Source organism: Bos grunniens, chromosome 25, assembly GCF_055505025.1.
Source record: "Bos grunniens cultivar Pamir isolate PY7600 chromosome 25, Bosgru_T2T1.0, whole genome shotgun sequence".
NCBI classification, from domain to species: domain Eukaryota; kingdom Metazoa; phylum Chordata; class Mammalia; order Artiodactyla; family Bovidae; genus Bos; species Bos grunniens.
Window position 1 is genome coordinate 25,530,962 of NC_141189.1, and position 15,825 is coordinate 25,546,786.

The 15,825-nt window shown below is 42.1% G+C and overlaps 1 protein-coding gene across 6 annotated transcripts in view; it reads right to left on the reverse strand.

Moving 5' to 3' along the window:
- VPS35L (VPS35 endosomal protein sorting factor like) overlaps positions 1-15,825 on the reverse strand; it is a 138,187-nt gene that overhangs the window by 34,557 nt on the left and 87,805 nt on the right. For all 6 annotated transcript variants that reach the window (XM_086375518.1, XM_086375520.1, XM_086375519.1 and 3 more), the window contains 6 exons: positions 14,857-14,942; positions 13,619-13,699; positions 11,614-11,677; positions 9,020-9,118; positions 7,384-7,461; positions 6,463-6,577 (listed from right to left, as the gene is read on the reverse strand). In XM_086375518.1, the coding sequence (XP_086231644.1) occupies positions 6,463-6,577; positions 7,384-7,461; positions 9,020-9,118; positions 11,614-11,677; positions 13,619-13,699; positions 14,857-14,942 (523 nt within the window). The remainder of the gene's footprint in view (positions 1-6,462; positions 6,578-7,383; positions 7,462-9,019; positions 9,119-11,613; positions 11,678-13,618; positions 13,700-14,856; positions 14,943-15,825) is intronic.

The following is a 15,825-nucleotide window of genomic DNA, read 5'->3' on the forward strand; positions in this document are numbered from 1 at the left end:
AGCTTCATGCCATCTGCCCACCTGTGAACTGTTACAGCAAAATTAACCTACTTCATCCATAATCACCAGAGTGGCCTTAAGTTAGAGAAAAGAGTCACATCAAACACATTCTTCAGAAGATGGTTTGTCAACAGAACAAATAAATATGACCTTAAGCATAAACTCCAAAGACTTGTTAAGTGGATAGAGATCGTTTTTCTCCTTTACAAGCCACTCCTGACTCTCTAAAAGGCAGAAATACAAAACTATTTTCTCCTCCATTCTACTGCCCTGGCTTCCTCCCTCAGCAGTTAACGATTCACAGTAGCCAGCGGGCTGCATAACAGCAGGTTTTAGCCTCTCCTCTGTGCATCCCCATGTTCCTCATGGACCAAACCAGCACAATGGCTGCATTCAACATGTCTATGAGCCTCGGCATATGTTTGAGCTTACCTTGTTTTCTTTTTTCTATAAATAGGAAAATGAATTATTTAAAACCTACCAAGAGGACTTTGACGAAACTCTTCTGAACAACAGGGTTGCTTAAGAGTTAGGTCCATACCATAAAAGGTTTGGTACCATTTTACATTCATCAATACTGTAAAGAGTTATCAACCAGTATTACCACGTGGTGTCATTCATTCCTTCATCATTTACTGAGTGCCCATGTAGTAGGCAATGTGCCAGGAGCCAGGCACAGCACAGGGAATAAGGAAGATGAGACCTCGTGGAGCTGACACTCTTCAGGGGAGGGAAGCGTACAATTCTTTACATATTTATTTGTTAAATAACAACAGTGATAAGTGCAATGAGGGAAAGTGCATAGTGTGAGGATAGTATGTCTTACAGAAGAATCTGACCTAACTTTGTTTGGGGCTTTTGCTTAAGACATGGTTTGTGAGCACAGCTCTCCAAGATGAAGATGTAAAAAAAATTAGTAAAACAAAGTTAGATTTTTAAGGGCGGATGCATTGAGAAGAGGAAAGAAATAGGTAGAATCTAAAAAAGAAAACAAATGAACAAACATGAAATGGAAATAAAGTAAGATACAGAGAACAAACAAGTGGTTGCCAGACAGGAGTGTGGAGGGGGAAGGAGAGAAATTAGGGGAGGGAGATAAAGAGGTACAATCTTTCAGCTGCAGAGTAAATCAGTCAAGGATATGAAACACATAGTGTAGGGAATATGGCAAATTACGATGTAGTACCTGTGTATGGCAAGTTAGGAAATCAACCCTGAGTATTCACTGGAAGGACTGCAGCTGAAGCTCCAATACTACGGCCACCTGATGCGAAGTGCTGAATCATTGGAAAAGACCCTGATGCTGGACAAGAATGAGGGCAGGAGGAGAAGGGGGCGACAGAGGATGAGATGGTTAGATGGCACCACTGACTCAATGGACATGAGTTTGAGCAAACTCAGGGAGATAGTGAAGGACAGGGAAGCCTGACGTGCTACAGTTTATGGGGTCAAAGAGAGTCAGACATGACTTGGTGACTGAACGACATGCTGTGTTGTAGGTCAATTATAGTTTAAAAAAAAAACAAAAACAAAAATACTCCTAGAAAAGTAGGTCAGCTTTGGGGTGACCAGAAGTGAGGGATGGGGGGAGGAGGAACTGGATGAAGGCAGTCAAAAGGAATAAACGTCCAGTTATAAGGTAAGTACTACGTATGTACTGTACAACATGATAAATATAATTAACACTGCTGTATGTTATATATGAAAGTTGTTAAGAGAGTAAATTTTAAGAGTTCTCATCACAAAGAAAAAATACTTTTAAAAGTTTCTTTAATTTTGTACTTATATGAGCTGACAGGTGTTCACTAAACTTACTGTGGTAAGCAGTTCATGCTGTATTTAAGTCAAATCATTATGCTATACACCTTAAACTTACACAGTGCTGTATGTCAATCGTATCTCAAAAAAAAAACTGGAAGGAAAAAATGTTTTCAAACAAAGGAGGGGGAGAGAATTCTATAGGAGGGAAAAAGCATTATTATTAACGATAAGAACACAAATCATTCTTTTCACCACTATTTCGCTCTAACTGTTCTCACTATAAGTTTCATCTTTGGAGGAACTACAGATTTGTTATTTTCAGGATAATTCAGCAGGTCAGTCTTGAAATGAACAGCTTTCCTGCAGATTTCTTAAGCTTCTGAGTATGAGAACTGGCTTTCAGAATTCTGGAGCTGCAGAGCTGCATTGCATGCAGTTAGCTCCTAAACCCCATGGCACAGTTTCATCTTTTGAGGGATGGTTACACTAAGTTAATCTTTCTGAACCGCCACCATGTGCCAGTGGACCGAGTGCCCAAGCACTTTCTCTCAGTTAATCTACACAGGGACTTCCCTGGTGGTGCAGCGGTTAAGACTTTGTGCTCCCAATGCAGGAGGCCTGGATTCAAACCCTAGGAAAGGAACAATGGCCCGTCCCCACCCCACCCCTGGCCCCATGCCTCAATTAAAGATCCCAGGTGCTGTAACGGAGACAAAAGATCCTGCATGCCACAACCAAGACCTGGCACAGCCAAATAAATGAAATAAATATTTTTTTTTTTAATTAAGAGTCTGCCTGCTATGCAGGGGACATGGGTTGGATCCCTGGTCCAGAAAGATTCCACATGCAACGGGGCAACTGAACCCATACACCACAACCACTGAAGCCCTCGCACCTACACCCCTGCTCCGCAACAGGAGAAGCCACCGCAGTGAGATGCATGCACACTGCAACTAGAGAGTAGCCCCTGACAGCTGCAGCTAGAGAGAAGCCCTTGCACAGCAAGGAAAACCCAGTACAGCCAAGAATTAAAAAAAGAAAGTCCAACACAGGAACCACCGCCATCATCTCCACTTTACAGATGGAGAAACCGAGGCACCATCCAGCCAATCAGTCCAAAGCATACAACTCATAAGCAGCAGAATCAGGATTGGGACCAGCACACTCAGGAGGTTTGAAACTCACCAGTCATTAGGGCCTCATCCCTAATACATCATATGATCCCACACATCCCCTCTTTTGCTCAGGCCGGCTCCTCTACCTGAACGCTAACTATTCCTTCTTCCTTTCCCCACAGTCCTTCCCTGATAAACAAATGCTCTTCTCTCAAGACCCACTTTTAACATCTGTTGTTGTTGTTTAGTCGTTAAGTTGTGTCCGACTCTTGCGACCCCATGGACTGTAGCCCACCAGGCTTCTCTATCCAAGGGATCTTCCAGGCAAGAATACTGGAGCAGGTTGCCATTTTCTTCTCCAGGGGATCTTCCCGACCCAGGGATCAAACCCGTGGCTCCTGCACTGGCAGGTGGATCCTTTACCACTGAGCCACCAGGGAAGCCACCTTTAACAATAATACTTTCATTATAAAACATCCTCCTTTCTGAGGTGAGGAACTGTAAAGATAAAGGAACCAAGATAGACAGAAAAGAATTCACTCTTGCTGTGGCTTGGTGATAACCTTCCAGAAAGAATCACTGACTAACAAGGACAAGGAGCTAGCCCCAGTGACAGTGAACAGGCATCTCTGGGTCAGAAGATGTGACTGACAACTGATTTGCAAGTCCTTCATTTCTCCTAAAGATTTGGGAGCAATGGATGGTCCTAGACCAACCCCCCGCATGATCCAGCCTACATGCTGAATCAATGTGTCCAAAGGACCAGAACGGGCCTCCCTCTAATAAGCCTTCATCAGCACTCCACGCTGGCTTGGCTCAGGGTTCAACTGGAGTTTACTTGTTGGGCTGAGCCAGCCCTGGCAAAGCTGCAGCTGATAAAGAAGGTACAGCAGAGGCTGGATCAAGGGAGGCCAGAAAATGAATAAGGGGGAGGGGATGTTTTATAACCAGCTGGGGTGGGGGGGATGTTTAAGGAGGCAAACAAACCCAATCAGCCCACTTCCACAAGCTTCACTTAATTTATATTTAGCCTTCCCCTTCTCAGTAATTGAATATATTATTTATTTTGGCCAGCAACTGCCACATGTGGCTTTCAGAACAACAACAATAAGCTTTTAAGGTTTAGCACCACAGCATTTAGAGACTTGAGCAAAATCATTGGATAAATTATTAAGCATGAAGTGGACACTGAATTCCTGCCCCCCACCTTGTAGCAGTTTAAAGTGCAGGGGAGGCAGAGGAGGAGGCCAGAGCTCTAACACAGGGACGCTGAGTTTGTTTGCGATCTGTAACATTCAAGATGTGGCCCTGAGCTTATCAAGCTGGGAGAAGATCTAGGCTTCTGGGGCCTCCACATGCAGCTCACAGCTCTGGCATCTCCAGCTCACAACTCATTCCTAATGCTACAGGTGACATCAAACTCAGGGGTCCCCCACACAGGGGTCCCCACACACTATTCTTGACCTTTCTAAGAGGGCATCAGTTCGTAAGATTTAAACTTTCCTAACATCATGGCATCCAGTCCCACCATTTCATGGGAAATAAATGGGGAAACAGTGGAAACAGTGTCAGACTTTATTTTTGGGGGCTCCAAAATCACTGCAGATGGTGACTGCAGCCATGAAATTAAAAGACGCTTACTCCTTGGAAGGAAAGTTATGACCAACCTAGATAGCATATTCAACAGCAGAGACATTACTTTGCCAACAAAGGTCTGTCTAGTCAAGGCTATGGTTTTCCAGTGGTCATGTATGGATGTGAGAGTTGGACGGTAAAGAAAGCTGAGCGCCGAAGAATTGATGCTTTTGAACTGTGGTGTTGGAGAAGACTCTTGAGAGTCCCTTGGACTGCAAGGAGATCCAACCAGTCCATTCTGAAGGAGATCAGCCTTGGGATTTCTTTGGAAGGAATGATGCTAAAGCTGAAGTCCAGTACTTTGGCCACCTCATGCGAAGAGTTGACTCATTGGAAAAGGCTCTGATGCTGGGATGGATTGGGGGCAGGAGGAGAAGGGGACGACAGAGGATGAGATGGCTGGATGGCGTCACTGACTCAATGGACGTGAGTCTGGGTGAACTCCAGGAGTTGGTGATGGACAGGGAGGCCTGGGGTGCTGCGATTCATGGGGTTGCAAAGAGTCGGACATGACTGAGCAACTGAACTGAACTGAACATCAATTTAATCTAATTAATTAATTTAATCTAACCTTCATTTTGCACATCAGTGGGTTATTGGCAGAAGCTGTTAATTTTCGTTTTATTTCCTGCAAACCCATCATCCTTACCAAAGCAGGCATTAGGAATAAGTTCCGCATCTGCTGATGAGTAATAAGGACATACCGGCTCTTGGGGGATTTGCAGTCCTCGTGGGGGAAGGGAGTGTCCAGACAATAAGAAAACAAATACACACAGTAAGAATGGGATTTGCAGTCCTCGTGGGGGAAGGGAGCGTCCAGACAATAAGCAAACAGATACACACAGTAAGAAAGCATCAGATGACAGCAAATGCAATGACGACATAAGGCAGATGGTATGGAGTATGATTGGGAAGGTGGGGTTACTTTAGAGAGGGTGGACAGGAAAGGACACCAAAAGAGGCGAGGCTTCGCATCTCATCTCTGGCCCAGTAATCTTAGAAAATGCAAATATCTGGGAGGATGATCGTTCTAGAAAGAGGGAACAGCAAGGGCAAAGGCTCTGAACTGGTAGATGGCTTAGTATGTTCAAAGGACAGAAAAAAAGCCGGCGCAGCTAATGCATGGTTTGAGCTAAGGACAGAAGGCAGCTGCTAGATACAGCAGATCACGTGGGGACTTCAGGCCAGGTGTCTGGTGTCTTTGTCTGGTGTCTTTGGTTTGATCCCAAAGGTGCTGACTGGCTACTGGAACACCCAGGAGTTGAGAATAAAACCAAGCAGAGTCTGAAAAGGTTTTTAGACAGCAATCATGTTTGAAGACTTTGGTGACACTGAGGGTCCAATGGGAAGGACCCAGCTGCCATGAACCCTAACCCTCCACCAGCACACCCTTCACTGGCATCCTTCCCTCCCTCATCTCACCTCACCTCACCCTCCTGACACTTCTTAGATTCACCTCCCAAATAAACCGCTCACACAATCCTGGTTCCAGGACAGCTCTGTACATCTTACAGAAACAGGTTTTAGGCAGAATTTTTATCCCTAACAGCAAACTATAGAGAGTATTCATTCCATACTGCTTAGATGCTACTCCTGTATCTCTGGAATTTCAAACTCTGACAACAATAAATAATCTTGAATCTGCTGTGAATGAACAGGCCTAAGTTCTAAAACTCTCTAGGGATGTCTGAGCCACCTGACCTGACATGCCTGAGACAGATGTAGGAAGGTCCTTACAGGAAATAACCCAGGCTCTGTAATCTGTCTGACTCTATAAATGTGTATGTGTCCGAGGTGCTTCCTACTAAAGAAAAAATTCATCACTTATTGATCACTTTTTCTTTTCTTTCCTCCTTAAAGGAAGCTCTCTGCACACATTCACACACTGCTGAGTCAGCTTTCCTAAGGAGCCAGGGAGAGTCTGAGAGAAGAGAGTGAGTGACGGGCTCACCTTGGGAGAGGCACTGGTTGGCCAGAGCCACCTGACCAGAATGCAGGTAGAGATTGAGGCGGGTGAAGATCCCCACCAGGGAGGGAATGGTAATGAAGCAGTAGGCAACGCAGGCCTAGAAGAAAGGGGACGAACAGCAGGTTAGGCGGTAACGCCATCACAGTGGATTAATATTCTCATTTTCATCCATCATATATTTTCAAGTAAAAACACTTAATTCATCTCCCCATTATGAACCCCAATTTCTCCCCCTTGCCTCTGCTGTATTTCCCTTTTGGGGAGGAACAGGAGGTGCAACCAAGGACAGTAATGGTGTACAAAAATAAATCTTCATCTGTCATCACAGGAAGTGAATAGATAACACCTAATATTGATCATTTGAAGAAGCAGTTGTTAAAACCAATTAGTTAAAAATGAATTAATTGGTAATTTGAAGAAGAAACTGCTAAAAAGAGACTGTGAGGAGAGAGGTATATGGTGAGAAAGGGTGGGGCTGGGAAGCTTATTTTCACTATAATTTTTTCAGTATGATTTTATTTTTAAAGCATGGATATGTATTGTTTTGATAAAATTTTGAGCAGCTTACTCAAGAAACAAATTTCTTCCAAAGCTGGGAACTTGACAAGAGGAAAAAAAGTCCTAGGCTTCCCAGTTACTGGCACGAGCGAGATATAATTCAGCTGGCATACAAAAATGCAAATCCATCTCAACCACCTCCCCTAATGCATATCAAAATTCAGACTCCTTTGATTGTTTCTTTTGAAAACATTAAGAAAATCGGTCAGTCCATGAATATGTAAGGAAAAATCTGGAAAATCAATATTAAATCACCCTTAATCTTTTTCTGGGAGGAACAATTCAGAAACTTGTGTAAGAAACAGCCCACTGGAGTTCAAAGTAAATCTTATCTTTGAAACATACCCGGACAAATGCAGCAGTCTTTCTAGAATGATTTCCCTTCATTACTTTCCTTGTTTCCATTGCCAACCGGTTCACACTCTAGATTAAAAAGTAAAACAGAAATGGGAATGAAATGATGGTTAATTCAGATTAAACATCTTCCAAAGAGATTTGAACGCTGACTGTATACAAGTTAATGAGAACAAGCTAACCAGAACCAAGACTGGTTCCGGAACCAAGACTGGTGAGCACCAAACCCTGAAATGGCAAAGGGGCCATCAGGCCAGAATCAATCTCAGCTTGAGCAAACATCTCCAAGGGGCACTCACTGAGTTAAGTCATGCCTATCAACCAGCATGATAAATGACCATTTTCTGGCTTAATGAATAGCCAGGGTTCACTTATTCCATTTCCAGAAATCCCACACACTAAGTAAGCTTAAGATCTTAGAGATCTTAAGAGATACCTCCAAACCTGAACATAAACCATACAAAATACCTCTGCAACACTGACGCTAACCGTAAGAAAGTAACAGCAGCCATGTTATCACTTATAGCACAGCAGGTGCCCTTCTAGGTGCTGTACATTCTTAAGCTCGTTTACTCCTCATGACTTTACAGGCTGAGTACTATTAACTCCCCTGACTTACAAGTCTCTACATTTAGGTCTTAAGTTTACTAATGCTACAAAATCTGATAATCAGCGAACAAATATATTAAAAGGTCATTTTCCTTAAATTTACATGAAGCAATTCAAGAGCCTTAGGGAATCTTTTCACAAAAATTAAAAGTTTGGACCTATGGTTCCCAAAATGTGTACCATGTCACCCCAGGGTGTTACAGGAAAATCAGAGGGGCATCCCACGTTTTGGACAACCACAGAAGGACTCAACTGTTGAACACTATGCAAAGCTCTTGTGTGCGGTAGCTCACAGACATGGTATCTTCCTTGCAGTGATGGCATATCTTTGCAAAACTGGGTTTTTAGCAACTGCTATGACAAAAAGTACTGTGCAAACATTAATGTAGGGGGAAAAAAATCTATCTGGAACAGGAAATTGGGTAGTGGTGTCTCATCTGATTTCAAGGTTTGAGAAGTCAAGCAATGCCTAGAGGTACATATACTTCATTAGTAAGTAATTATGATGATTTTAAATGGAATGCAAATATATACTATTTTTCTTTCAATTTACATCAAGTGTTGGTTCAGAGAGCAAGCTGTTAGGGCACAAATTCTTAAGTTGCTTGAACCTAATTTCTTAGTAAACAGAATTGTTCTCTTCCTTTTTGCCTAAGGGCATCCTGAAAAGTTACTGCAAGGCACTGTGAACCAAGAAAACTGGGACTCTGGTTAGGCAACACGGAATTCCAACTAGATTAATTTCTGTAACTAAATAATCACTACAACTCACTCAGCTCTTTGCTGTTGACATGCAGGAGTGAGAATATGCAAATTTCAGAGAAAAAGAGGCCAATGAAACCACTCTAAGGCTCAAGCAAAGTTGTAGATTTTATTAACCTTTGAGAAAACATCTTTCATGCCTTGGGAACAGAAGCAATATGGGGCCAGAAGAATCTCAGATTAAAACTGGTGCATGGCCTATCAATGATCAATAAACATGTATTGACAGAATAAATGAATGAGTGAAAATCCTTACGTGAATCAACTGCACAAGAACAGGTTCCAGATTGCAAAACATTGACCTGGCCTCAACATAAAAACTCAGCTGTTGTTCAAAATCACGGCCAAAGGATACCTAGAATCAAGGAGAAAGAAGTGACAGTGTTATCTCTAGGCAGCTGTAAGCACACAATTGGAAAAGTTCCTCCGGAGTTTTGTGGGGAGAGGGGAGGTGCTGCGATGACAAGACACCAAAAATTCCACAGATATAGATAGGTGGTATCTCAAGGGTATGTAAGCAAACACACATCTGTGAACTGGAATACAACTCTAACCAGATGTTACATTACCTTACCCAGCATACAGCAGGAATGTTACTATTACCACCTCATCTTCATGACATGGCCATTGGAGCAGAACATAAAAAGACCAAAGGGTATAAAACAGAATCTCAAAATGCAAAGAGGATTTCCTAGGCTAGAAGGAAACCACTGGAAAGGAAATTGTGGCATTTTGGGTGTCAGCTGCAGCCTTTTCACATAGATTTGGCGACTGGGAGTCATTTGTCAGAGGGATTCTCTAATAAGGGCCACACATTTCTGCTTCATGATGGGGATTCCAACCTTTAGCAGCTCACTGGTGGCTGCTGGAGCCATCGATGGATGTTAATCCACCATTAAAAACTTCTTCTTCTCCTATTTCTTCAAATTTATGAACAGCTGGTTGGAAGGACAAACTTTACTGCTACAACAATCATTTTTGTCCAGAAGAGGTTTAAAGTCATAATTTCCACTACAGCTATCAAGTTTCACATCTTATTTTCTCATATTCTTTCCCATTAAAACTTAGTGGTTTTCAGACAAACCCATAAAAGGATAAATATCACAAGAGCAGCATATAAATTAAGGGAACAAGAGAGGCACCTAGTATCAATCATAGGTACATTTCCTAACATGGGAATTAAAAGGCTTATCCTGAATTTTCATCAAAATTGGTATTTTACCATAGTTAAATCAACCTCTGTAACTGAATGAGTCACGTTTTTCAAGGTGATTTTCAAAGTGACCTACTTATTTTCATCTCAGTCAGCTTTTGTCTTGACATTTCTAACAGGAGATACTGGCTGAAGTGGGTATTTTAGTTTCGTGCACCGAGATTTAAGGCAAAGGTTGTTCTGGCTAGGATGGAAAGGTGGTTGTTCCTGATGAAACCTGCAACAATGCTGCCCACTTCGCTCGTCCCTCCCCAGTGTCCCTGTGGACTCTTCCCAGCCGGAGGTGGGTCTGTTTTCCCTCCCCTCCAGACAGCTGGCCCTGGGACTTGCTTTGACTAACAGAATGAAGCAGGAGGCAGCACTGGTCACTGTGTGATTTCTAAACCTCCAAAGGCCCGGCAGCTTCTGATTCTGCCCTCACCAGGCAAGAGCCCAGATGTGAGCAAATGTTGAGAGAATGGTGGAGAGAAAGAGGTCCCATGACTGAGAAATGAGCTGCCCCAGTCAACAGCCAGCACCAAGACCCCAAACACATGCTCAAGACTGTCCTGGATCCTCCAGCCCCAGTTCTGCCACACTTCTGACATCACAAGGCGAGGCCTGGTTACCCAGTCAACCCAAAGACTTGTAAGAATAAAACATTGTCATGTTAAGCCACTAAGTCTGGGATGAGCTGTCGTGTAGCGCTGAGTAACGAGGATGAATGGAGAGTGGACACCTGACATTTCACCCTCACCCACTCCCCAAATCGTTTTCAGCAGCATCTGAAGAGCAGCACATCAGGTGCTTCAGGAAGCCCCTTCTCCACGGGTCCCCCAGTAGCCTACAGCTTAGAATTCTGGGCTCTCACTTTCATGGCCCAGGTTCAATCCCGGGTCAGGGAACTGAGGATTCTGCAAGCCATATGGCACAGCCAAAAAATGTAACAATAATTTAAAAAATAAAAATGAAAGAATTTAAATTGGCTTCACTGAAAAAAGAAAAAGAGGAGGCCTCTTCTCCCACTCTGGGTCCGCATGGTTTGGCCGCCCAAGGTGCCTGTCTCCCTGGCCTGGCCGGTGACTCTGGGTCCCCATGGTTTGGCCGCCCGGGGGAGCCTGTCTCCCCGGCCTGGCCGGTGTGTTCCTTCCTTCTCACAGCAGCAATCTGCTCAGGGACGAGCCGGTGGCCCAAATTACTCCAAAGACTCAGCCCTAGAACTTCTGCTGGAGCTCTTCCTGCTGCACTGCAGAACTGGAAGGAATGGAAACCCGGGGCTCTCGTGGGGAGCAAGCCTGCCTGGGAGGGATGCCAGGAGAGAAGAGCCATGAGCCAAAGACACACACAGCAGTTCTTGATGACACTACGGAGACCCCGAGTCCAGCTGCTCCTTCCGAGAGGTCCACCCCAGGACTTTATGTCACATCAGCCAGTCCCCCTCCCACCGTCCCCTTTTTATTTTTTCCTTAAGCCAGTTTGTCTTGGCTCTTCTTGCCCCCAGGGGAGTGCTGGCTAATATAAGTTGTTTTCTAATTTCATCTTATCTCCATAAAAATGAAAAGCACCAGGGAACATAATGTTAACTGCTTTCACCAGAGGAAGGATAAACAATTACATCACATTTCTAAGTACACTGAAACTTCTTCCCCAATACTTACCATTTTTATAAATCCATTAATCAAATATGCCAGCATTCTTTTCTCATCTTCAAGAGTGAGTGCACTAAAATCAATAATTGTACATAATTGACATTGAGGTAATAAAGTTTCCAAAGGAAAAAATAAATGAGAAGTAAGTAATTTAACAGGTAAGAACATTCTGCATTTTCTAGATTTAAAAAACTCCCATATTTGTGTTTCTTTTGATGAAAATATGTAACCTAAATTAACATAATTTAAATGTGTTCCTCATCTCTCTTAGAGACACTGTTCTCAAGATATATTCATTAGCAGCAAAAGAGAAGGTAATTCTCCCTTCTTTGGAATTTGGATAGCAAAGTTCAACTTCAAATTTTGTATTCCAGAGAACTTTCATTCAACAGTTTACTATAAAAAGGTTTAAATGTAGCAAAGTTGAAAATTATATAGTCAACACCAATACACCCTACTATTATCTTATCATTTTATAATATGTGCTTTATCACATAACTCTCCATTCCACCCTCCACTCATCAATCTACCTTATTCTGGAAATATAGCTTAAAGTAAACCACAGATCTCAGCTGCTTCGGTTTGATAGCAAAGTTAGTATAAACATAAATGAGAAAATGTCAAGTCCTTATAGTTTTGATAATATATGTGAAGCTTTATAAATGGTTTCCCAAATTTATTTTTTTTTTAATTTAAGAGTCAAAGACAAAGGTTCTTGTTCTAAAACAAGTCTGTATTGGCAAAATCAGCATTCTGTCCTCCAATATACAACGTCCCCTTCATTCTTTGAGACTACATTTCCCAAAGCTCCTTTGAGGCTACAAGAAGCCACATGACACTTCCGGCCAATGGGATGCGAATGCAAGTGATGTACAAAGCCTCCCAAACCGTGTCCCTAAAAGGAAGCTGCTGTCCTCTGATGCCTGCAGGCTGCACCATGAATGTGGTTGAGGTGCCATCTCTACCAGGAAGACAAGAACAACACCCTAGAGGGACAGGAGAGCTGGAGGACAAGAAACCTGGGCTCCTGGATGATGTTCCAGAGCAGAGCTACCCTACCCTGACCTTCTGGCTCCACTTCTCACAAGAGAAATACATCTGCTATTTTATTTAGGCCAAAAACACATGTCCTACTAATACAAGTACTTTCCTAAATGTCTTTTGGGTTTTTACGTATTTTTGTGCAACAAAAGTCTAGCAGTTCTACTTATTATGAAAAGTCTTGATATTTTGATTTTGATAACTAACGAAGTTGAAAGCACAAGTCATGAAAATAAAGATTCTACAATTCAGGGGGAAAAAAATAAAACAAAAGAAACACAATTCATCTAGTTGATGGTTAAGTTCCAAAACAATTTTCTCAGTACTTGTAACAGTTTCCAGTGAATCAAGCTGCTGTGTTTAAAAATTCTTTAGGGATCAAAATTTCAGCCACAGAGAAGCAGGAGTTGCCTCAAGCACAGTCAAATGGAAACATGTAATGAAAAAGAAAAAAAAAAAGAAATACATCAAACTAGAAAGCAAAGGAGATAATCTGGCTTTTGACCCAAAGGTAAGGCCGGTGACTAGGTCTGAGCCTCAAGTATACTGAACAAATAAGGTCCTTCATGTAAGGAATATATGCAACTTCATTTGAATTTCAAATAACTGGCTAATAATGAGAAAAAATTTAAAGGCTATGTTACTGGATGAGTGAACTCATTCTTATACTATCTGCTGCTCTCAGAAATCTCCAGGAGACACGTAGCATGAGTTCATTTGGATGAAACCAGCCTTTTCCTCCCAACAGAAATCCCTTTGTAAAAACATCTGCCATCTCATTTTCTCAGGAAGATTACCCTCAGTTCAGCCTCCCTCCTCCCCTGGATTGGAATGTCCTTGTTAACAAGAATCTTAATAGACCCCATAAAATAATATTATTCACAGCAGCCGCTTAAAGCAGTAATTCCCTAATGCACTATTATGTGGCATTAAGACTCAATCCAGGCTCGTTTCAGCCTTAAGCATGGCTTACTTCACAGAGTCGTGCATGGTCTTGCAAACGTGCAAAAGGGCGTTCAGAATCACGGGGTCCTTGGTGGGCTCCTGTTGATGCCTAGGAGACATTTGGGGATAAGAGTGAAAGTCATCTACACCAAGCACTAAAAGCACGGAATTAGTTCTCATCTACGGGACATATGTGAGAAGCAGTAAATTATCTGGTTGGCATCTAACATAGCTCAGCTCACCAGCAATGGGCAATGTTCTAGTTTTCTCTGAATTTTTCTTTAACTAACAAGTTTGCTCTTCTAACGTAACTTCTCCCAACTACAAAATCATGGTAAAACTGCCACATTTCCTAAGCCAGTCAAAGAGCAAATCTGTGTTCTTACCATGTTTCTTGAACCCCTGAAGCTGTCTACAACTGTGTTAAGTGCAGACAAAATTATTAGTTTCTCAAAAGACAAGCTCTTACAACAAATCTTCATGAAAGTAAAGTAGGTATACTCATTTCAAGCATATGGAATTAGTCTTTTAGAAAGAAAATACAAGGAAAGCTTAAAACATATACTCAACTAACTTCTAACTCAATTTTCCAAACTCTGCTATTTGAGCTTCATTTTAACACACATTTTTCTTTTTTAATCATATCTACATACTTAATGTTTAAAGTCAGTTTAACTTTTAACTTAACCCTGTTCTAAAGAAAAATACATTAGAAGTCACTGATTAAACTAGTTATATATTATCTAATATACTTTAAAATAAATATACATTCTTAAAATAAAAGTTTCTCTTCCATGTACTATCAAAGTATTTCATGTACCACCAGCAATAGTTTTGGGAAAGAGATTTAATCAATAAAAGGAAAGGAATTAAACTGAAAACCTATCATAAATCTACACATTGAAGATAGAAATCTTTCAAGCTCTGGTATGAGAGAAGATAAGTATGACTATCTTAAAATCTTAAAACTCCCTAAATAAATAGTACATCAATAGATTGCTCCTTCCCAAAACTCACAGGAATGAGATACTGTGGGTGATGGTCAGCCCATCTAATATTTATATTTATTACTTTGTCTTCTTAAGAGCTAATTATAAACTTTTATCATGACTACTCCTTTTAATGTGGTTCTCCTCTCAATGTTATTTTAGGTATAAACACATCATTACATCAGAGGGCCTCAAAGTGTATACATTGATTTCTTATCAACAGGTTTCACAAGGGCAGTGGGAATCGCAGCTTCTGGTTACTTTGTGCTATACTTACTTGATAAAAACTTCCATGATGCATTTGCAAACCTCCACCCGGACACTCTCTTTTTGGAACATGTCCAGAAATGGCAGAAATTTTTCCTAAAAGAAAAAAAAGCACTCTACCTGCAATTTACACAAGTTACTAGAAGAGATTTATAGGTTACTTTTTCTTTGAAGGTCAAAACAGAGGAAGAGGAGTTTTTTTGTCTTTCTGAGGCAGGTCTAATCAGGACTCGTGGAAGCAAGGAGAAGACTCTGAGGTGTTTTTATTACTTTTTTTTCTAACATAACATGGGCCTTTTTTTGAAAAAAAGTTATTTATTTGTAAGTGAAGGATAATTGCTTTACAATAGCGTGTTGGTTTCTGCCATACATCAACACGAGTCAGGCACAGGTGCACCTGTGTCCTCTTAGACCTCTCTCTCACCTCCCAGCCCATCCCACCCTTCCAGGTTGTCACAGAACACCAGCCATTTTAATCATTTCTTATTTTTTACACGCACACACTGCTTTATTTATTTATTCATTTTCGGCTACACTGGGTCTTGTTGCTGCACACAGGCTTTCTCTAGTTGTGGAAAGTGGGGAGCTACTCTCGAGCTGTGGAGTGCAGGCTTCTCATTGTGGTGGCTTCTCTTGCTGTGGAGTGCAGGCTTCAGTAGTCGCAGCACCCAGGCTCAGTGGTTGCAACTTGCTGGCTCCAGGGCTTGGGCGTTCAGCAGTTGCAGCGTAGGAGCTCATTAGTTGCGGCTCGCGGGCCCTAGAGAATGCAGGCTTCAGTACTTGTGGCACATAGGCTCAGTAGTTGAAGCTAGAGGGCTCGAGTCAGTAACTGTGGCACACGGCTTAGCTGCTCTGTGGCACATGGGATCTTCCCGGACCAGGGATTGAACCTGTGTTCCCTGCACTGGCAGGTGGATTCTTAACCACTGTACCACCAGGGAAGTCCCAGACTCTGAGGTTTTTTAAAACTATTACTATT